Source organism: Ctenopharyngodon idella, chromosome 9, assembly GCF_019924925.1.
Source record: "Ctenopharyngodon idella isolate HZGC_01 chromosome 9, HZGC01, whole genome shotgun sequence".
Taxonomy (NCBI): Eukaryota; Metazoa; Chordata; class Actinopteri; order Cypriniformes; family Xenocyprididae; genus Ctenopharyngodon; species Ctenopharyngodon idella.
This window is the reverse complement of record NC_067228.1, coordinates 16,520,796-16,543,381: the sequence shown is the minus strand read 5'-3', so window position 1 is coordinate 16,543,381 and position 22,586 is coordinate 16,520,796. Positions and strand designations below refer to the sequence as shown.

General features: G+C 36.4%; 2 protein-coding genes across 4 annotated transcripts; one reads left to right on the top strand and one right to left on the bottom strand.

The window, feature by feature from the left end:
- The first annotated feature begins 538 nt into the window (after positions 1–538).
- On the top strand, positions 539–16,846 carry rcan1a (regulator of calcineurin 1a). Of its 3 annotated transcripts, XM_051905584.1 has the most exons (5): positions 539–711; positions 872–988; positions 14,374–14,547; positions 15,288–15,447; positions 15,589–16,846. In XM_051905584.1, the coding sequence occupies exons 1-5, from the start codon at positions 685–687 to the stop codon at positions 15,756–15,758; spliced, it is 648 nt and encodes a 215-aa protein (XP_051761544.1). In that variant the 5' UTR covers positions 539–684; the 3' UTR covers positions 15,759–16,846. The 3 variants fall into 3 exon arrangements, with proteins under 3 accessions (XP_051761544.1, XP_051761545.1, XP_051761546.1); XM_051905585.1 differs by having other exon boundaries at positions 541–988; XM_051905586.1 differs by lacking the exons at positions 539–711; positions 872–988 and adding an exon at positions 12,973–13,463.
- A 3,140-nt stretch (positions 16,847–19,986) lies between these two features.
- dnajc28 (DnaJ (Hsp40) homolog, subfamily C, member 28) lies at positions 19,987–22,546 on the bottom strand. The gene is made up of 2 exons (XM_051905581.1): positions 22,399–22,546; positions 19,987–21,417 (listed from the first exon to the last, which is right to left on the bottom strand). Exon 2 carries the CDS (start codon positions 21,384–21,386, stop codon positions 20,253–20,255), a length of 1,134 nt encoding a protein of 377 aa, XP_051761541.1. The 5' UTR covers positions 21,387–21,417; positions 22,399–22,546; the 3' UTR covers positions 19,987–20,252.
- Positions 22,547–22,586: the final 40 nt, after the last annotated feature.

The window sequence follows — 22,586 nt, the reverse complement described above, 5'->3', positions numbered from 1 at the left end:
CATATAAAACTCTTACAGTACAATTTTTAAAAAGTGCAATTTAAATGCACATGTGTAAAGTTTGTTTTTTATGTCAAAAAGTATTTGGACATTTAGGCCACACCTACAAAATGTGTGAATGAATTAGAAAATTTAAAACGTACATGTAGCATATGGGACATTTAAGCAAGAATATATAAAATATAGAGGCACATTGCCTATGCTTTCATGTATTTTGGCCAGAAAATATCTTTTGAATTTATTAATATCAGAAAATATCAACATGGCGCGTCATTTCAGTTTGTTCTCTTTATGATGTCAAAGAGAGTGGCCTATGTACCAGTGATCTACGGCTCTGCTAGTTTAAGGACAGCATATCTTCGGCTACTTAGTACATGACCGTAATAATCTCTTTTCAGGCACAGTAAATGTAGAGTCTATAGGCTTTCATAGCAAATGTTTGCATGTCACATATTTTAATATAATATTTTTTCAGTTCCTGTCATTTTCAGGGATGTCTTACCGCCCCCTGCTGGAATCATTGAATATGTTGAAAAAGGAAACGGGAAGTTGTCGAGTACGTACGTGGACAAAGCTAAATGTTTTCCGCAAATGATGGTTAAATCGAGATTATTATTCTTATAACACCCATCTTAAAAGACAAACACATAGTTCATAGTTAAGAAAGATCGTCTGAACACGTCAATGCCGATATATAAATCGGTTCCTAAAGTAAGTGTGAGCCGTTTAAGGAGGATGACATTTTCATACAGTATAGACAGATAGCTTAGCTTGCCACGCCATATGATTTAGACACAAATTCAGTAGGAATTAAAGTTATTTTGCGACCTGGATAGTAGTTTCCTATCTGTTCCATATTTACATTATGCAGCAGTCAAATAATGATGACAGCGAGGCCACCGTGGACGTGCATTTTACCGACCTGACTGATTCACTGGTGGCCTGGAAAGTTCCTGTGGATGTTTTTGCCATTGAAAGCCCTTTAAGAGTGAGTAATACTGAATTCATACTCCTGTATTCCTCTCATGAATCTTACTTAGACCTGGAATGCATATATAACCGGAATATATAGACCAAAGATGCATTTATGCGCTGTATATGTTAATATAGCCTACTCTTGGACTTGAGCAACAAAATATCGAGTGGTAGGCCTATATATTTTCTAGAAAGGTAGCACCAGCACACTCTTTAAACATTTCACACACAAAAAAAATTATTATGAAGCAATAGATAGATAAACTGTATTTAGGCAATTTCTTCAAACATAGCAGACATGTCCATATTTAATGTGATGAACTACAGAAAACAATTTTTTATTGTTGTTTTATGTGTTTTCTTGATTTTACATTGTGTTATCAAATGCAAAAGTTAATGGTCCATATTGACATGATAGCAGCAGTTGTTTGTTGTAGAGTTGTTGGCTGCACATTTATGCTGTGAATGTGTCATTCTACTTTGTCCAAAAGATGCTCTGTTGGATTGAGATGTGGTGATTGTGAACTCATGGAACCAGAGATAACTTGCTCTGTGACATGGAACTTTATACTGCATAATCTTCACAGTAATCTTGCTTAATGAGCCATAAGCAGATATAATCTTTCGCCTAATTATATGATGCAATCATAATTTGATGATTAAGTAGTCGAGATATGGTTGTATAAGTTGTTGTGAGGTAAGATTTTAATATTCTGTTGATGGACTTGAATGTCTGAAACTTGGAGAAAAAAAAAAAGCCTTTTTTTTTTTTGGTATGAAGTGTCACAACTAGTAGACCTTTAGACTAATGGAGTTTTTCGAATATTTTTGGAGATTTGGACGTCAGTGGTGTTACTTTAATTTCCCTGAGAGCTTCTTTCTTCCTCATTGTAAAAATGAAAATAGGAACTTGGGGCAATAACATTCTCATTGTAAAAGTTTTTGACTCATTCCAAAATTTTTGTGTGGTTTTGTTCTATATGGTTTATCCAAATGAAACATGTCAACCATTTACCTTAGTGCAACTCTATGTTCTGAAGGTGTCTTATATACTTCCGCCATAATTTGTTTAATGGCAGCTTATGATGTATTGAAGTAGTAGCCGGTGCTTTCAGGAAATGGAAATTTATTATACTCCCCTGCATCCCTTGAGCTTAGGTCTGAAATATTGGAGTGCTTTACAAGTCAAGTAGCTGACTGAATAAACAAAACAATAAATAACAATGCATAATGCACTCATTTGTTTGCTTTTTTCCCTACAAGATTATTATGACAATGGAGTGTTGAATAGGTGTGTTTGTCATGGCTGAAGAAATTTTCCACTTGACGTCATTTTTGTTGAGCTGTTACACAAATCCTTGTCATCAGACAACCTTAAGTCAAGTTGTAGACATTGTTATTAATGTACTAGAGAAATGACCTGTTGTTTCAACTACCCTTTTTTATACTGTTCAGCTTAGAGATTGATTTACCACAGTGACGCACAGCACAGTTTTTGTCAGTTTCTCTCATGCCTGTTGATAAATGAACATTTGTTAAAAAGACTTTGGGACATAATGCACACAATAATGCAAGCATTGATTTGCAAAGTCTAGAAGTTGTGTATAGCACAAGTACATATTTCGGTTCAGGCAACATGTTTCTGGTGTGTGCAATTTCCTAATAGGGTGGAAACCTTGAGTTGAATGGAAATGGGATGAGAGCATAATAGAGATTGGAAAATAGTCTGCTGTTGAGAATGGAGAAAATGGAAAACCTGTTCCATTGTTTTTTGCAACGGAACAGTTTTTGGAAACAGGAAGCAAGTTCTAACATTTATTGCAATGAGGATGGTTCTGGTTCTAAAATATGATTGGAAGAGCAGGTCATCTAACCACCATATACATTAGCTAAATTTACGTAGACAACTTTTGTTTCAATTAGGGCTGGACGATTATGGCCTAAAATCAAAACCTCGATTAATTGAACATTTTTTTTGCCCTCATTGTTCACTGACAAGGTTTGTACTGTAAATATGCTTGACTATTAAAGGTGGGATATTTTTTCCTATTGAAAGAGTGATCTGACATAACAGCTCACTATCAGCAGTTATTTTATCTATGGTTCGTAACATTTCTTACAGATTTCTGCTCGTTGTAAATCAGATAAAGATAAATTAGTACAGTACCAGTATGAGTGATTGCGTGTGTGAATTAGTGATACCGTCTCTATTAATTGTGAAGTAGTGGGTTGTAAATAGTTCCTTCAAAAGTAGAAAAATATATGCTATAATAAGTTTTGAGTTTCTAAACTACTTTAGTGATAAATCACAGGACAATGCTGACAGCTAGTTTCTGCGTTCCTTGATCTTCACATTTTGCGCAGCTACTGTTTGTATGAGTGTTCATGCCACAATGCAGCTGCGCGAGTACGGTAGCTCGAAATAGTATACATCCAATCGTCTAAAATCGTTTGAATGTCCAAACTGGCAAACCTTAAAACAAATACAACTGACAAAGTTTAGTGAAGACGCAAGGCTCACTGCTCGCTTGCCATCGCTATGTGTTGAACCGGCGTTCACCTCCGTGTTGCTTTCATGCTGCTGACTGGCCGGGGCAGAGTTATGTGGCTACACACGCGGTAGTATGTTTTTAAGGGGGAAGTATTAGTAGGATTAAAAAAAACGAAATAACCGACATGGGAAAATTACATTGGTTAGAGGTTCTGAATTTCAGTTTCGATTACTTTTCGATTAATCGTCCAGCCCTAGCTTCAATCATAATGAAATCATTCTAATTGATGAATATGAAGTGTTTACATGAACGCTAAATTTTACACCTGGTTTTAGGATGCGTTTTGGTCGATCGAATCACAAGTGGACGACAGTAAGTACAGGGGTAAATGGGGTCTTAAACACTTTGAGCTTGTCCACTTTCAACCACTTCCAGAGGTAGTCAAAAATGCATTCGACCGGATTGCTTTCGTAGTGTAGACGCTCATGTGGTTGAATGTGTTTGAACATTTAATGTAAACATTATGGGGAGCACGCTAGTCAGAAAAGAATTTAAACTTTGTTGGCTGAAGACCCAAGTTTGGTTTGAAGATGAAAAATGTACCAATTATCTCACCATTCCTGATTTCTAACATGCACTCATCGCGTTTGCCGTGGTCTTACGGCTATCACAGAAAATGAAGGCTGCTGCTCTTCATGTGTTTTTCCGTTGTCTCTGGGCACGCTCATATGTAAATTGCATAATTAGATCAAAAGATCTGAAAAAACCCACACATTTACCCGCCCATAGACCCTCCCCTTGAAGAAATCAGGACAGAAGTGGTTGAAAGTGGACAAAAGAGACGGATTAAAACAACGGGAATGTGTTTACCTCATCTGCTTGTGATCTGATCCACCAAAACGCATCTTAATATCAGGTGTAAACAGGGCCAAAGATTGGTGTGCATGATTATATGTCACAATCGGTATTTCGATGGCAGATTCTTAAACATTTTGGTCCTCTTTATTTTTAAACATTTGTTTATATTCCTGCGGAGGAGCCATGTATGAAACTGTTATAAAATAGCTAATATATACTCTTGTAATTGGATAATAAATTGAATTCTGTATAATATATAATTATGCTGCCAGTGTGGTCCTATTGTACACACTTAAAGAGGAGTGATGCACTCAAATTTCGGGCAAGCAAAAATATTCTGCCAAAAAAAAAAAATCTCTTTTGGCTAAATTTTTTTGAGTTTTGAAGAGCTGAAATTGTTGACCGACACAATGACTTTAATTAGTGCTTTTCCAATGACACGTTTTGACTGTTTCAGCACATGTTTTCATGCACACAATGTGGATAAGCTACAACAGGTAAACACCCTTCACTGTATGGACGCACTTCACCGGGACCAAAAATGAAGCACGAGTAGAAATATGTAAAATTTGTTAGGCTGAAATATTGAGAGGCAGCTCATTGCCGAATAACTCAACTACGACTAGTTTAATTTAGAGCACGACACCCTGAACAGTATAATGAGTTCAGTTGCCCAATTGCCTCAGTAAAAAATAATTTTGATACATCACTACTTAAAGGGATATTTCATCAAAAAAGAAAGTTTTGTAGTCATTACTCACCCTCATGTCATTCCAAAACTGCATGACTTTGTTCCTTCTATGGAACATAAAAGATATTTTGAGAAATGTATAGGGTTTTTGTCTATACCGTGGAAGTTAAGGGTCACCAAAACTGCTTGGTTATGAAGATTCTTCAAAATATCTGCTTTTGTGTTCAGCAGAAGAAGTCACAGGCTGGAATGACATTAGGAGAAGTAAATAATTACAGAATTTTCATTTATGAATGTACTGTCCCTTTAAATGTGGTAAGCAACACAAACACTTTAATTGGCTGCATGTTTTTATGCGCAAGTTCCACTGGAATACACAGTTTCTTTTTGCATTTTCAGCAGTTCTTTGTTCTTATTTTGACTTGGCTTCTTTCTTCTTCTTCTTTTTTTTTTTTTTTTTTTTTTTACCTCCGTAATGCAGATGATCATCATCTCCACCCCAGCAAACAATCCCAATTTCAGAACTTATCATTGTAGTATCATCTTCCACCCTCAGTTCTTTGAACTTGCCTATTTACAGTGGCACAGTCATAAACAAACTAGTGCAGTACATGCAGTTTTGTGATCCACCTGGAGCATGCTGTTTTCCATCTGTTTTCAACCCAAGCTAATGACAATTTAACAGTATGTGAGGTCTAAAGTCTTAAAGAGATAGTTCACCCTAAAATGAAAATTAAGTCATAAATTAATCACCCTTGTGTTGTTCTAATGCTGTATGCCCTTCTTTCTTTTATGGACCACAAAAGGAGAATTTAAAAAAAAAAAGAAAAAAAAAAGTCATGTTCTAGCTCTTCCATATACGTCAGTGAATAGCAACCAACATCAAGCTTTTTTAAAAAAAAAATGACACAAACATATCACGGAATGATCCCATGTGACACATGTTCTGGGGGTGTACGATATGAAATTTAAGTCCCGTTTCATAGACAGGGCTTAGATTAAGCCAGGCTTAGGCCTTAGTTCAATTAAGACATTTAAGTAGCTTTTATAAACATGCCTTAGAAAAAAAAACATTACTGGTGTGCATCTGAGACAAAACAATGGCACTAACATATTTTAAGATCTGTCAGTGCAAGTTGCTTTCAGTTAAAACAGCTCAAACATGCATTTTAGTCTGGGACTAGGCTTAAGCCTTGTCTGTGAAACCGGGGATTAATGTATTATTTAACAAATCCTGGCCTTGGCCGTTGATCTATGTACGGCTACACGATGTGCACATTCGTGCGACTCTATTTGCTCCGCATTTCACTCCGTCTCACCCAGAAACGGCACACAATTTGTGAGAAATAAAGATTAGCAAAAACACGACACAGAATACACCTAGAAATCCCAAAAAAGTATCCATATACTTTCTTCACTGAGTTAAATATCTCTGGACCGGAACCCTGTTTGTCTGATGACAGTCAGAATGACAGTTGACAGTTGTAAACGATAACTTCTTGTTACGACGAACACAAAGAATATATCCACCTCAGATAAGAAAGTACATGGATTGTATATCGTGTTGCGTTTTTGTTAAGCTTAATTGGTCTTAACAGCCAAAAATCATTCTCCTGCCACATTCACCATATGCTTATAATAGAAATTTTGTTCAAGTTTCCACATGTACAAACTAGGCATGTTCACGATATACATGAAGATCAAAGAAAAGGACATGAGCATGTTTCATTTTCATCTTCTTATAAGGTTTTTTTTATTTTTTATGGCTGTATGTGCTGCAGACAAAGAAGTTTTTGTCTATTGTGAATGTGAGAAAGTGTTGTGAAGTTTAGGCCATTGTAAATTTAAATATAGGCTTTATTAATAATATAAATAAAAGCATAATTTCCAAGGCTCTTTTGAATTTATTAACTCAAGCATTGAATGTATTCTTTGCCACCTTAGTTCAAGTAGTTAACTAGTAATCCTTTTCTGGAATGTTTTACTCTTAGTTTCACTGTCTGTTTTTTTTCTAGAGGCAATAAATGTCTGTGTGTGTGTGTGTGTGTGTGTGTGTGTGTGTGTGTGTGTGTGTTTTTTTTTTTTTGCGGGATTATTCACATGTCAGCTGATTGTCTCAAGATGAAAAAATCCACTTTGGTGACTGCTCTTTCTGTGGAAAGTCTGGAATGCGTTTTGACACTTGCTCTGTGCGACATGAGCCCTCGAGCTGTCATAAACGCAGCTGGGTGTCTAGTCAGTGGAAAATGTAAGCTGTTCTCTTAAATGTGTCAATTCACATTCCCTGAGTAAACCTATTCTGATATCAACCACAACTAGGGTTTTATAAACAAAACACTGACTCATTTAGAAACATTCTCGGAACCCGCTTTCTAATTGGTGATTCAAAACATGAAGCATGCCATTTAAGTGGACAAGTGAGTGATATCAGCCTGTAAGTCATGCTCATAGTTTTTGAAGGCTTGAAATGGAGCCAACTCCTGACCTTAACCTCAGGTCAGTTTTGACTATTATTATCATGTAGGCTAATAATATGTATGTGCTCTAACCATGGCCCACTTTCAAACTTTACACATATTACTAGATGATGAATTCATTTACCATGAAATAGATAGCAGATCATTTTATTTTCCATTACATTGGTTGTAGATGATAAATTCATTTGCCGTTACAAAGACAGAAAATAATGACTTCATTTCCATTAGGGTTAGATTAGAACACTTTATTTTAGGGTCTTTTAACTGGGTGCTTATTAGCTTGCATATTACTAGACTATTGGCTGTTTATTAGTACTTATTAAACACATATTAATGCCTTATTCTACATGACCTTATTCTACATTCTTAATCCTACTCAATACCTAAACTTAACAACTACCTTACTAACTATTAATAATCAGTAAATTAGGAGTTTATTGAGGGAAATGTCGTAGTTAATTCTGAATATGTGTTCCCTATACTAAAGTGTTACCAATTTTTTTTATTTGCCATTTCACTAAATAATGTCCTGTTACTTGGACATAATAATTTTATCCACCATTGACAGCAGATAAAGTCATTTTCAAGTACTTTATTTACCAATACATAAATGGTAAATATAAGAATTGAATTTCCTTTACATTGACAGTACATAATTTAATTTGCTTTTACTTTAATAATAATTATTATTATTAATAATAAAGTAACATCAAATTAAGGCAAATTCAGTTTTAAAATATTATAAATACTTTAAAAAAATCTTTATTTGCTGTAGATTATAGGCTACTTTTATTTGCTGTAACTTTTATGTTTGATAATTCTTATTTGCTGTTACTTAAATGGTAAATAATGACCTAAGTTTGTCATTACAGTGACGGTAGATAATAACATGATTTGTCATAACTATGATGGACATAATCTACATATTTTGGATCCAGTTAGCTATTTAAAGATGAGGAATTTAACTGCATTTACTGTTTTTGTTGTACGCTTCTGACTGGAGCGGAATGTTTTTGTGTGCATAATAACACCTGTCAGATGCTTTCCACCCGTATAAAAGCATACACAAAATACAGCAACATAATGCTGCTCTGTTCACCATTTTCCATCCTGTATTCCTTCTACTTTGTTATAATTTGGTTTCATGTTTTTTTGTTTTTCCATTCCCTAATAAGAGGCCTTGTTCCACTGGAACTGGATTCCCAGCTTCTGGACTAAAACATCTGCACACATGACTGACAGATGCTTATGGCTAGTGTAGGTCTGTCTGTGCTTATCTCAAACAGGAAAGCTTTTACCAGATAGAGAGGTGGAAAGTTTGAGTGAAAGGTATGGGAAGAATGTTCACTTGAAGGGTTGCACGTTATACCGGTACTACGGTAGTATCGTGATACTAAAGCTTTAAAATACTGGCAATGCCACTGTATTTTTTTTAAACTGTAGTACCATCAGTACAGTAGTACTATAAGTAATGTTGTATGTGCAGCAGGTACACTATTTAAAACGTTTGTTTGAACATTACAAGAGAGTCTTTTTGAGTGTCCCTACCTTTCTGCTGTGCCGTGTTGCAAATGCTGTGTATATGTTAAGGTCAAGGTTTTATTTAATTTGAGAAATATCATTTGTCAGTTAATAGAGATAAAAGAAATGTGCTTGTGATTATGTGCGTGGACTGAAGAATAGTCAGAGTTAGTTCTGTTCTGTCCAGTTTTGGATGTTAAAATCCATTTGTTATCTGTTTTTCATGGTCTCCAGCATCCCACAACTTTTGCCAGTGCAGTTTCTCCCTGTTCTGTCCAACATTTTCTGTGTAATCTCTACTCTTCTCTGTAATAAAATGTCAAAAAAAGTGTATATATCAGTGTCTGTGTGTGTGTGTATTTATATATATTAGTATCTCACAAAAGTGAGTATACCCCTCACATTTCAGTAACTATTTTAGTATATCTTCTCAAGGGACAATACTATAGAAATGAAACTTGTATATATTTTAGAGTAGTCAATGTGCTGCTTGTATAGCAGTGTAGATTTACTGTCCTCTGAAAATAGCTTAACATACAGCCATTATTGTCTAAATAGCTGGCAACAAATGTGAGTACACCCTAAGTGATAACAGCTCTACATCTTGTAACCATGCAAAGCCACATGTCCTATTCATCATGTTCATGGTTTTGTGTGCTTGATAAGACAATACAAATTTGCGTATCTTGTATTAGAGCAGTTAATATTTGGTGCTTTGAGTACAGTTCTCTCATACTGACCACTGAATGTTCAACATGGCACCTCATGGCAAAGAACTGTCTGAGGATTTGAGAATTAGAATTGTTGCTCTCCACAAAGTTGGCCTAGGCTATAAGGAGATTGGTAACACCCTGAAACTGAGTTACAGTACAGTGGTCAGGGTCATAGAGAGAGGTTTTCCAAAATGGGTTCCACTCGGAACAGGCCTCGCAAGGGTCAATCAAAGTAGTTGAGTCCTTCTGCTGTGCATCAGGTGCAGAAGCTGGCTTCAAAAAAACAGACGCATGAGTACAGCCAGCATTGCTTTAGAGGTTGCAGAAGCGGAAGGTCAGCTTGTCAGTGCTCAGACCATACGCCGTACACTGCAACAAGTTGGTTTGCATGGCTGTTGTCCCAGAAAGAAGCTCACAAGAAAGCCCGCAAACAGTTTGCTGAAGACAACCTGTCCAAGAGCATGAATTACTGGAACCAAGTCCTGTGGTCTGATGAGACTAAGATAAACTTGTTTGACTCAGATGGTGTCCAGCATGTGTGGCAACGCCCTGGTGAGAAGTACCAAGAAGATTGTGTCTTGTCTACAGTCAAACATGGTGGTGGTAGCATCATGGTCTGAGGCTGCATGAGTGCTGCTGGTACTGGGGAGCTGCACTTCATTGAGGTAAACATGGATTCCAACATGTACTGTGACATTCTGAAGCAGAACATGATGCCATCTCTTCAGAAACTGGGCCGAACTTCAGTTTTCCAACATGATAATGACCCCAAACACACCGTCAAGATGACAACTGCCTTGCTGAGGAAGCTAAAGGTGAAGGTGATGGAGTGGCCAAGTATGTCTCCAAACCTGAGCCCTATTGAGCATGTGTGGGGCATCCTCAAGCGGAAGGTGGAGATGCGCCATGTGTCTAACATCCAGCTGCTCCGTGATGTCATTATGGAGGAGTGGAAGAGGATCCCAGCAAAAATCTGTGCAGCTCTGGTGAATTCCATGCCCAGGAGGATTAAGGCAGTGCTAGATAACAGTGGTGCTCACACAAAATATTGACACTTTGGTCACAGTTTTGACATGTTCACTTAGGGTGTACTCACTTCTGTTGCCAGTTATTTAGACAATAATGACTGGATGTTGAGTTATTTTTAGAGGACAGTAAATCTGTACTGTTATACAGTATATACAATTTTCATTTCTATAGTATTGTCGCTTGAGAAGATATACTAAAATGGTTGCTGAAATGTGAGGGGTGTACTCACTTTTTGTGAGATACTATATATATATATATTTTTTTTTTTGTGAGATACTATACACACACACATCCATAAGCTTACACTATGTTCAAAAGTTGAGGTTGGTAAGATTTTTTTATGTTTTGGAAAGTCTCTTATACAGGGCTGCATTTATTTGATCAAAAATATAGTAAAAACAGTAATATTGTGAAATATCATTACCATTTAAAAAAAGTTTTCGTTTTGTAATGTATTTTAAAATGTTATTTATTCCTATGATTGTAAAGCTGAATTTTCAGCATCATTACTTGAGTCTTCAGTGTCACATGATCCTTCAGAAATCATTCTAATATGCTGATTTGGTGTGCAAGAAACATTGTTTAATTATACAGTACTGTGCAAAAGTTTTAGGCCACCACCAGCTTTGTTGTTTGGTTAAACTTTATTTTACAGTGCCGTAGTTACGTTGTAATTACTCAAATAAGTACTGAGTACTATTGATTAACCACATGTACTTGAGTTACGGTTAGGGTTAGGGTTTGGTGTTAGTTACTTGTAATTATGCATAATTTACTGTTATTACTATAGTAAGTGCATGTAGTAACGTGTAACTACGGCACTATAAAATAACGTTACCTGTTGTTTTAGCAACGTTTTAATGACCATCCATATTTATTTTTTGGTCTTTAAGAAAAAAAAAAATCAGAAGAAAATGGCTTCTTTAAGCAAAAATCAGTATTTAGTGTGACCTCCTTGACTTCTTCCAGTTTCTCAAAGAAGAAAATCTGAGAAACTTCTTATCAGATTTTGAAAGTTTTCTTGGCCTTCCAGTCCTTTTCCATTCCATTTAGGTTTAAGAGAGCCGGTTCCTGGAGGTACTAAATACTTTCCACTTTAGCCTATAGCTTTTTTTTTTTTTTTTCTATTTTTTTAATACTGCATACAAATTTCCTTTATTTTCTGGTTATATTCTAATAAAGAGATGTAGAAATAATTATATATGGTCATTATACCATTGCTAAAGCAACATGTAATGGTGACTTAAGACTTTTGCACAGTACTGTATATCATAGTTAAAAATAGTAGTGCTGTAGAAACCGTGACCCATTTTTTCAGGATTCTTTGATGAATTGAAAGTTCAAAAGAACTAATTTTATTTGAAATAGAAATCTTTTGTAAGATTATATTGTCATTTTTATTTGCGTTTAGCATTATTTTTTCCTCAGTGCTGTCCACAGACCGGCAACACATTTTTTGGGTAAAGAACTGCTGTTATCAACCCTATAAATATTCCCAATTTTAATTGAAATGCCATATGTGTTTACCTTTATAGAAGATTACAGTTAATCTTTGTGCATCAGCTGTACTGTCATCAGTTTCAGTATTTAGTAATGGTCTCGATGTTTACACAATCAAGAGGGAGAATGTGGATAGTGTTTCTAATACTTGCAAGACTCGGAGAGAATAACGTCATGCAGATTGGTGTTAAAAATAAGCCTGACATGCGACAACTGAATGCCACTTAAACGGATAGCAAAAGAAAAGCTGCTCTTCAATAATAACGGGACAAATCCACTGCCCCTGGAGTCAGACAGGAGAAAACGAGGGGAATTAACACCCATGGAAAATATGCTGCGGGGAAAGCTTGATAACACAGCTGCCCTTCTGCCCAGCTCAGCTGATTTAGATTTTCCATAAAGATGGGAGGGGCAGCGTGAAAGAGACATACTGTGAGATGAGCGATACAGATCATTGTTTTACCACACTGTGTGTCCTGAAATAGTGTGACTGAATTGAGCAGAGATTGGCTGAACTGAATCTGAGCTGCATGGAAAGCAGTGGCACATAGTTTCCAGGACTTGCACTCTCAGGGTGTGTGTGTGTGTGTGTCTATGATTAGTCAGCAGAGCCATTCGTTTCAGTACAGAATGGAAAAGTGAGGTGGAGTCTGCAGGCAGAGGCACCCCTCCCCTGCAGTGGGCGGAGCCTGTTGTTGTGCAGCTGAGAGGGGCCTTTATATAAAAGGAGACGGATGAGTGAGCTGCAGTCTTACGAAGCTTTCAAGACGTTTGATCGGTGGTGCAGGAGCACAGACTATTCCAGAAGATTCTGTCTCAACAAAGCAGTCACGTGACCACAGAACGAAAACTCAGGGGTTATATTTTTTTGTACATTGCTCAGTTTGACCCATTTCCTTTCTGAAAATGCTCAAGGCTCTCTGCTGGACTGAGACCGTCTGAGAAAGACAGGAAGAAAAGCAGCAGCAAAGAGTTGATTTCGAAGCATTTGTTTCCTGAAGCAGGCGTCATTCGTGCCCTCACGCTGGGGAAGGCAAAACGGACACGTCTCAACCCCTCCTGCCCTTTACGTTCTCTAACCTCTCAAGTCCTCCGGAGGATCCGTCAACGGGCTTCAGTCATGCACCTGAAAACCATGAAGTGCAACCCTTTCTGCCTTATCGCTTCCTTAGAGGATCCGGATATGTTTAACAGACCCGAGGAGAGGGTAAGGCTTCACTGACATGGTGCCTTACAATATCAAAATAGCTTTACACTTTAAGTAAATACCGGAATAATTACATTAAACTGCTGGAATACATTAAACAGAATGAATGACAAAATGGATAATAGAAAAAGATCCAACAGCCCTTTGAATACTTCATATAACCTTTTGTCTTTAATGATAACTCTTGATTTGTGCTTTATGTGTGGTTTGTGGTTAACTAAATGACCTAGTTATCATTTTTGTATTTAGCTGATGATCTAGTTTGTTGGTTGTGGTAGTAGTGCTTAGATGATGGAATAACCACTGTGGGAACATTTAATGAGTGTTTGGCTGGACAGTTTGGGGCTTTTGAATCTGACGTAAGCTCTTACGCACATATTCACACACAACACTTATCCACAATAGAAAAAAAAAAAAAAAATGGAAAATGAAAGGATTTATAGATCATACTCTACTAAATCTCTGCATAGCTTGAAATGGTCCATCAGTACTGTCCGTCTGCATGTTCACAGCGTGCAGTAAGTCTCTGTTACCTTGGAAACCAATATCTTTGTCGAGCACTGACAGACGTGGTCATTTTTAGGATGTGTATTAGATTAGTACTATGTGCGTCAGTACGGTTTAATATAGAAGCATTTGCTGAATATCAGTCTGGCAGTATCCCCAAAACCAAGATAAATGGATTCAGCACAATGATGTGTTACGAGCGCAGTCTCACCACAGGGTTTGTGGTAATCTAGTGGTTTAGGCTTAAGGCTGGTTGTAAAGGTTGCCAGACTGAGCCTAATTGGAGGCACACTTTTCAAACACTTGACCTCAGATTGCTCCACAGGGAATGTTTATTTTTGTAGTCACCAGCAAAATACATAGTCAAATGTATTAATTTGAGATGCTTTCCTCTAATCCACAGGCTAGTTTTGAGGATCTCTTCCGTGCCTTTGACCAAAACGTCACCTTCCAGTTCTTCAAGAGTTTCCGTCGGGTGAGGATAAACTTTACCAATGCTCTGGCCGCTGCAGAGGCAAGAGCAAAACTCCACAAAAGTGACTTCAACGGCAGGGAGGTGCGACTCTATTTTGCCCAGGTATGTCATCTTAAAACTAGCGTATAAATATATCTATCTGTGTGTGTGTAAACAAAGCAACTAAATAATAATAATAATAATAATAATAATAATTAAATAATTGAATAATTAAATAAATAAATAAATATTTTAAAATAAATTATTTGTATTTATTAATATAAAATGATTATATAATTATTTAATAATAATATCTTTATTATTACAATGAAAAAAAAAAACTTTTCTGATGATTCTGATTGGTCAGTTGTGGCATTCAGATGTTAGTATAAATGTCTTTCCACTTTCCATCAGGGTTTATTTTACAATAATGATGAACTGACTGTAGAACTGTATAAAAGTAAACTAAATAATAATAATAATAATAATAATAATAATAATAATAATAACATTGTTATTAATTAGTTGTATTATTTAATAATAATTGTATTATTTTTTTTATTTTTTTTATTATTAATGTATGTGTATGTGTGTGTATATATAATATATATATATATATATATATATAATTTTTTTTTTTTTTTTTTTTTTGCATTTCTTATTTGATTCTGGTCAAATCATTGTGTAATGACTGCTAAACTGTAATAACTTTCCACTTTGTGTCAGGGATTATTTTGCAATAATGACCAACTGACTGTACATTATTCCTTAATTATTACTGTTTATTGCATTACACCTAGTTATTTGTCTGCCTTTTGTGTACTGATTGTCACAAAAAATGTTCCACCTTGCCTTCTTTCTAGTCTGTTCACATTGGCAGCCCACACCTGGAGCCTCCTAAACCAGATAAGCAGTTCCTCCTGTCCCCTCCGCCATCACCTCCTGTGGGTTGGGAGCAGGCAAAGGACGCCACACCTGTCATTAACTATGACCTTCTGTGTGCCATCTCCAGACTAGGGCCAGGTACGACACACGTAATGTCTCACATTCTCACTGAATCTTTTTTCGGAATGGTCTATACCTCTAAAACAGGTCCGTAATTAAATTAATCATTTCATTTGGCCTGCTTTGAACTTCTAAAAATAAATTCTCTCTGTACGGCAGGTGAAAAGTATGAGCTCCAGCCAGGAACTCCCACCACTCCCAGCGTGGTTGTTCATGTTTGCGAGAATGATCAAGAAAGCTCAGGAAATGAGGAGGATATGGATGGTGGCAGACGTCCACGTCCAAAAATCATCCAGACCCGTCGTCCAGAATACACTGTCACGCAGTGAGCCTAGGGAACCACTCATTGTGCCATAATCTTTGCTTTACTATCACAGGACCCTCTGAGGGATCTGCCGAGGCATGCAGTTGGTTCTCCAGACCACTAGAGGATGCCTTAAGACAGAACCTCAGCCCTGTGGAGAGAGACATAATGTATATGTCCACTATCTCATAGGACAATGGGGTTCACTGCATGCGTTCGATGGTAGAGTGACTCATTTTTCTGCAGGCTGGGGGTTTTCAAGAGTGCTTTCATTGGTAACTGTGGCCATGGAGAACTTGAGTCTCCTATTGTGTAGTGTTTTTTGTATCTTGGGAAGCATGTTGAATCCCAGTCAGTGGGTGTGTTGATATGATTAGTTTGTATTTTCTTTTAGTTTAGCTTGATATTTTCAGGCTCTTATTTAATTAACACTCATGTGCAAGATTATTGGAACTTGAACTAGAGTAAATGCTGACTATGAAGTAAATATTTATGTCATAAAATTTGGGGTTTTATTTTTCCCATTCATATGGCAATTGTATGTCTCATTCCACCATGTGCCTCAGCATGTTCCTAAATTACCGAATTACGATTAAGTGCTCTCATATGACTAACTTTTTTATTTGTCTAGATATCTACAGCTTAAGATTTTTTTTTTTTTTTTTTTTTTTTTCTGGGGGAAGGTGGGGTAGGGTATACGAGAGTCCATTGTTTTCATGTTTTTAACAAAACTGACTTAAAAAAAAAAAAAAAAAAAAAAAAAATCCCAAAGTAGTCCTTTAAGATCAATTTAGGATGTACTGAAAGGCATGGTCCTCAATTTCATGCACTTGAGTCATTTGTAGGACCATAACACTGTAATCAGTTTTGATGGAGGACTGTTACACTTTACGAGGATGAACATCAAATGATTTTATTACATGAAGCTTAAAAATGTATTTCTGATGCCTTTTACTGTTTGTAATGTCTGTATATAATGGTGTATGTTGTTTTTTTGTTTTTTTTTTTACTTGGTTTTGAAAATGTCACTGACTTGAAAATGGCTTGGGTGTTTGTCTTGTCATAAATAACAGCCATAACATGTCATTAAAATAAGTTGTTTTTCTTCACAAAGTTGTTCTGTCCTTTTTATCTTTTTTTTTTTTGAAGCAAAACTGTATTTTAGTCTGCAATATTGTGAGTGTTCTGACTTTCAGCCCACATGCCTCTTGAGTTTTATGCATTTAGCCATTTTCAAAAAATGACTCAGCGTTTATCCAGTATGCTGGTATCGCAATAATGACGCAAGTCGAGGACTTTTCAAGGTGATGTCTCTTCTTTTCTTTTTTTTACCTTGAAATAAAATCCGTAAGTCTCAAATGCCTGCCTGCTTGCCTCAATGTACACCATTGTTCAACTTGCTTGTAGAGTTATTTAGCATCAAGGTCAAGCTGGCCGAGGTGATAGAAATATCTACAGTCCCAAGTGACTCATGCTCATCTCCACCAACATATCTTTTAACTAGCTTGTTAAAGTCAAAAAGATACATTGAAAAACATCGCTCTGTCCTACATGACTATTATTTATGGCTGGGACTGATGAGTGGTCATTGGTGTCATTGGTCAGCTAGGCTTTGTTTGGATCCAGACTGTTCTCCCTGAAGAAGCTGATGACCTTGGCTTGTTTTAGATTCATTAAAGCTGTTGACATCTTGAGAGGGTTGGATCATTTTGACTAAGTCTCTCTATGTTCATAATGGGGTGGAACCATGATCTCAGATACTATACTGTCTTCCTTAGTCTATTTTTTAGGTAAGATACAAGAGGACTAGCAGGAAAGATTCACAACGCAGTTTTTGGCTTCTCTTGCCGCAAACCAAAAGTTCCTATTACCACCAAAGACTATAAGGTATGTTTGTTATAATTATTTTATATTATATACCTTTCTTACTTGAGATAAATATCAGTTTGAATATTTTATATATATTCCGAATAAAATAACTTATGTTTGAGTATTATTTATATGTTATTAATTATATTGAATATATTTTAATATATAATAAAACGTAATTTATTCCTGCGATGGCAAAGCTTTCCAGCAGCCAGTACTCCAGTTTTCAGGGTCACACGATCCTTCAGAAATCATTTTAATATGCTGACTTGGTGCTCAAGAAACATTACTTATCAATATTGAAAACCATTTTGCTGCTTAATATTTTCATGTAAACTGTGAAACTTTTTCACAATTCTTTGAGGACAAGTACGTTCAAATTGAGCAGCATTTGAAATATAAATATTTTGTAGCATTATAAATGTCTTTAATGTCACTTTTGTCACTTTAATGCATCATTGCTGCATTAAAGTATTCATTTCTTTTTAAAAATTCTTACATATCCCAAACTAGTGTGTATACATAATCAAAAAAATAATTTTCCAACATTTAGGCTTTAGCATTTAGATCGAAATAGTAAGATGAGAAGCAATTTCAGTCAAAGGATCAAACATTTGAGTAGTTATATACAGTATATTTGGCTATGTAAGTCTTCCATCAAATACTGTAAATTAAATAAGTTATGAAGGTAACACTTTATTTTAGGGTCTTTTAACTAGTTGCTTTTTAGCATGCATATTAATAGAATATTGGCTATTTATTAGTACTTATTAAGCACATATTAATGCCTTATTCTGCATGACCTTATTCTACATCCTTAATCCTACTCAATACCTAAACTTAACTACCTTACTATTAATAAGAGGTAAATTAGGAGTTTATTGAGGGAAAAGTCGTAGTTAATAGTTTATATGTGTTTCCTATACTAAAGTGTTACCATTATGAAAAATACTAATGATTTATATATTGAGTTCCCTGTCTGTATCAACAGTGGGAAGAATGCTACAGCAGAACTACACAGATGTGCATTCTCTGCTGGTATACTGGTTGCAGCACTACTTTAATGAGACATGGGCAATGGGTGCAGCCCCATACGTGCCACCACATCATCCACCTGTGCATCTGAGTGGAACTCCGGTCCATGATAAAGGTCACGGCATGATCTACATCTGTCTGATGGTGGGACTCTTTAGTTTCTTTACCTTCGGCATCATGTTCAGCTATATTCGCTCAAAGAAGGTGGAGAACTCACAGGATCCTTATCATCAGTATATAGCTAAAGACTGGGATAGTATAGCATCTCCTGTGGTCATCAGCAACCCGTCTGCTCTGGGCCACCTTCCAGGGTACAGTGGAAGAGACCAGGAATGGGCCTAGATTACTGTCGTTGACTTCTGGAGAATAAATTTGATTTTGTTTCATTAAATTGGGAAAAAAAAAAAAATAAGTATATGTCTCTGTTGTTCAATTAATTGAATTCAACATTCAGTTTTGTTTTATAAATGTTACAGGTTCATCTCAACTGCAGTCTTAAGGCTAGTTCACAATGTCTCAACAAACACCAGCCTCCAACAGTGGTGGGATTTAGTTGGATCTCTGTGTTATTCCTGTTCGCATTTGTTGTCACCAAATGAACATGTTCAGTTGGCTTCTGTAAGGTCATGGAATGTTTGTGTAGTCTGGTAGGATTTTCCAAGAATACCTTCTTACATAATCTGACTGGATCATGAATGATTGGCATGGCAATGAGGTAAGCTACCAGCTCCACAGAAACCAAAATAATTACTCTGCCCTCTAGAGACTGTGAACAAAATTACTAGTGTCTCAAGATTTATATATATATAAAAAAAGGGAATTCCTTTTAATTCAGAGATTTTAGGCATCTTTTGGACAAATTCTTCAGTGTCAAAAAAGCCAAAAGCCAAGACTCCTTAATACTACATAATTACTATATAACATTAATAATTAAATTATTTAATACATTATTAATGTATATAATTATTTCACCCCAAAATCAATCATTCTATCTATCTATCTATCTATCTATCTATCCATCTATCCATCCACTATCTATCTATCTATCTATCTATCATGTGCGAGGATTGGATGATGCATTACATTTATCAAAACACTGTTACAACAAAAAGTCTTCAAGTAAATGCTGTTCAGTTTTTGACTGTTCCTCAACGAAAATAGAAATGTATCATGGTTTCAACAAAAATATTAAGCAACACAACCATATTCAAAATTGATAATAATAAGAAATGTGTCTTGGGCAACAAATCAGCATATTACAATGATTTCTGAAGGATCATGTGACACTGAAGACTGGAGTAATGATGCTGAAAATTCATCACAGGAATAAATTGCATTTTAAAATATACTCAAATAGAAAACCATTTTTTATTGTAATAATATTTCACAATATTACTGTATTTACTGTATTATTTTTTAATGATTATTTTCATATCAAAAAAGTATTTATACATCACCAAGATACTATTTATTGCCTTTAATCTCCTGCTAGTTTTTAATAAGCAAGACAGCAGTTTTTCATACTTTATTACAGTCATAATAAGAACAAAGAAATTTTAATCACACTAATAATAGCCCAATGGGTGAATTACGGCTCCGCATTTTTAATGCAGCTTCATTTAAGTAGATTCTGCACCCATGTGAGGAGTCCTTGTCTGGTGTGCTGAGATGTTCTTGCTGTCTCCATCTGCTCCTTTTGCTCCCTTTCTTTTTCTCTTTCCTTCTCCTGCCTGAGCAGCTGATCAGTTTTCAGTATTTTCTCCAGCTCTCTCTTCAGGCTATAATGCACCATCTGCCTGCTCATTAAAGGGACAATCAGGTTGAAATTGTCCACTTTCTTATTGAGTTTCCCCAGTTCATCAGCAAACACAGCGCAGTGCTCCTTCCACTGGAGGGTTTCAGATTGTCTCATGGGTTCCCCCAGCCTGGCCCTGACCTCCTGCAACCTCTCCCTCATTTTAGCAATGGTTTCCCTGATCTCCTTCTGTGCCACAATCCATTCAGGCTGGTAACCGTTGTCGATGAGTATTCTGTTGAGGTTGTGCGTCATGGGGTCCATATACGGGTTATGATCAAACTTGTTGAGCGGTTTGCCGGTGCCACTGAGGTTCTGGAAGTCTCCACGGGCCATAGACTCCTGGATGAGGTCCTCAACCAGCCTCTCTACTGCCTGAGTGATTTTGATCTGCTTGCTGCGCAAGCGTGCATCCCGGGTCACCATGGCTCCTTCTTCCGCTGCCGCCTTCTCCATCTCCTTGCGTCTGTACTCCAGAACCTGGTCGGTGGCGCGGTCAACGCGAAACTGCCGGTACTGTCGTTCTCTTTGACTGGGAGTGCCAGAACCAACTCCTTCAAAACTGAGGTAATGTCTGTGTTGAGGGGCATTACCTCTAACTTTATCTTCCTCTTCTTCCTCCAGCGATTGGGTGTACTGCGAGGCCGACTTCTGCCGGCCGAGGTGGGCAAGCACAGCCCGATAGGCCTCCTCTATCTGGGAAAAAAGAGCCGCATCTGCCGTGGGAGCACCGGAATCTGGATGGTAGAGCTTGGCCATGCGTAGGTAAGCCTCCTTGATCTCTGTAGGGCTGCTGGCTCCATCATCAGGCAGCTGCAGCAGACGGTAGCTCCCTTTCAAGCTGCGGCTGATAGCTCCAGAGCTGAGGGCTCGCAGGCTGAGGGAACAGCACAGAGGCAGGAGGGAAATGCGAAGGTCCCCGCTGTGTAACCGTAACAATACCCAGCAGCTCATTGTGCCTATGTGCAAACAGCACCTGAATATACTGAAATCAAATTACAAGATAAAGCTAAATCGAGTTGAACAATTTATGGCACCAAAAAAAGAGAAAACAAGTGTCCAGAGACAAGTGTCCAAATACTATAAATAGTTTAAAAATGTATTTATTTTTTTATTTTAGTTTTAAAATTGGAATAGTATTAAAATGCTAATTTTACAAGCTTATACTTTTGGGATAGATTTTTTAAAGCTCCAGGTTTGCTGTGCTTGTTTTGTTTGTAGGGCTGCACAATTTGGCCAAAACAATTGTGGTTATATATCAATATAGACGATAAAGAAAAATAAATAAATAAATAAAAATAAGAAATATTATTATTGTAATACTTCACTGTAAAAAATATATTATTATTATTATTTAATCTTTTTTTTCTCTCTTTATTTTCTTTGTAGTTTTGTAGTGTTTGTAGGGCTGCATAATTTGGCCACATATTGTGGTTATTTATCATGACTATATTATTATTATTATTATTATATTAATAATAAGAAGAAATGTTATACAAAATAAATATTATTACTGTAATATTTCACTGTAAAACAAGATTTAAGAAAAATATGATGATAATAATAACAATAAATGATAACAAAATTAAAATTACAGTACTAAGATTTATGGCTGTGACATTTTCAAATGTTAAATCATCCAGCTTCTTTTTGGCCGAAAACCTTCTGTCAAATTAGGGCTTATTTATATTTACATTACCTATAGCTAGTGTTAAGACTTGTTAGCTAAATCATATTAGCTTCTTGCTAGGTCAGATTTTACAAAGCGTTGTAAATAACTCGTGCGCTATAGTGTTTCTAGATGATTACGATAGACATATTTGATTATTTGTCCAAAAAATATTCCAGTGGTATTGGTCAGGTTTGCTGTAGCATGAGAGCTAATGTTCAAAACTACATATCAAACATGAACACTTAGGATCATTCGCTCTAAATACAATACAAACAAAATATAACAAGGACATACTTCAGTGATTTAGCTCGGATTTCTCCACTGCAGCGTGAGTAAGGTCACCATGTATTTGGGTTATGAATGACACCGTTTTGAAGAAATGCACTGGTCTTGTTGTTATATATTAATGTCGAACAGCTTGCTGGGAAATGTAGTCACTGTTTTCACGTTAAAGCGCGATATCGAATTTGTCCTTTAGATGG

Bases quoted from the DNA above. Each gene is read 5' to 3' on its own strand.
- dnajc28 (XM_051905581.1), bottom strand. From the start codon at position 21,386: ATGAGCTGCTGGGTATTGTTACGGTTACACAGCGGGGACCTTCGCATT.
- rcan1a (XM_051905584.1), top strand. From the start codon at position 685: ATGCCGATATATAAATCGGTTCCTAAA. The intron at 989-14,373 runs GTGAGTAATACT...TCTAATCCACAG, and splicing joins CCATTGAAAGCCCTTTAAGA to GCTAGTTTTGAGGATCTCTT. The intron at 15,448-15,588 runs GTACGACACACG...TCTGTACGGCAG, and splicing joins CATCTCCAGACTAGGGCCAG to GTGAAAAGTATGAGCTCCAG.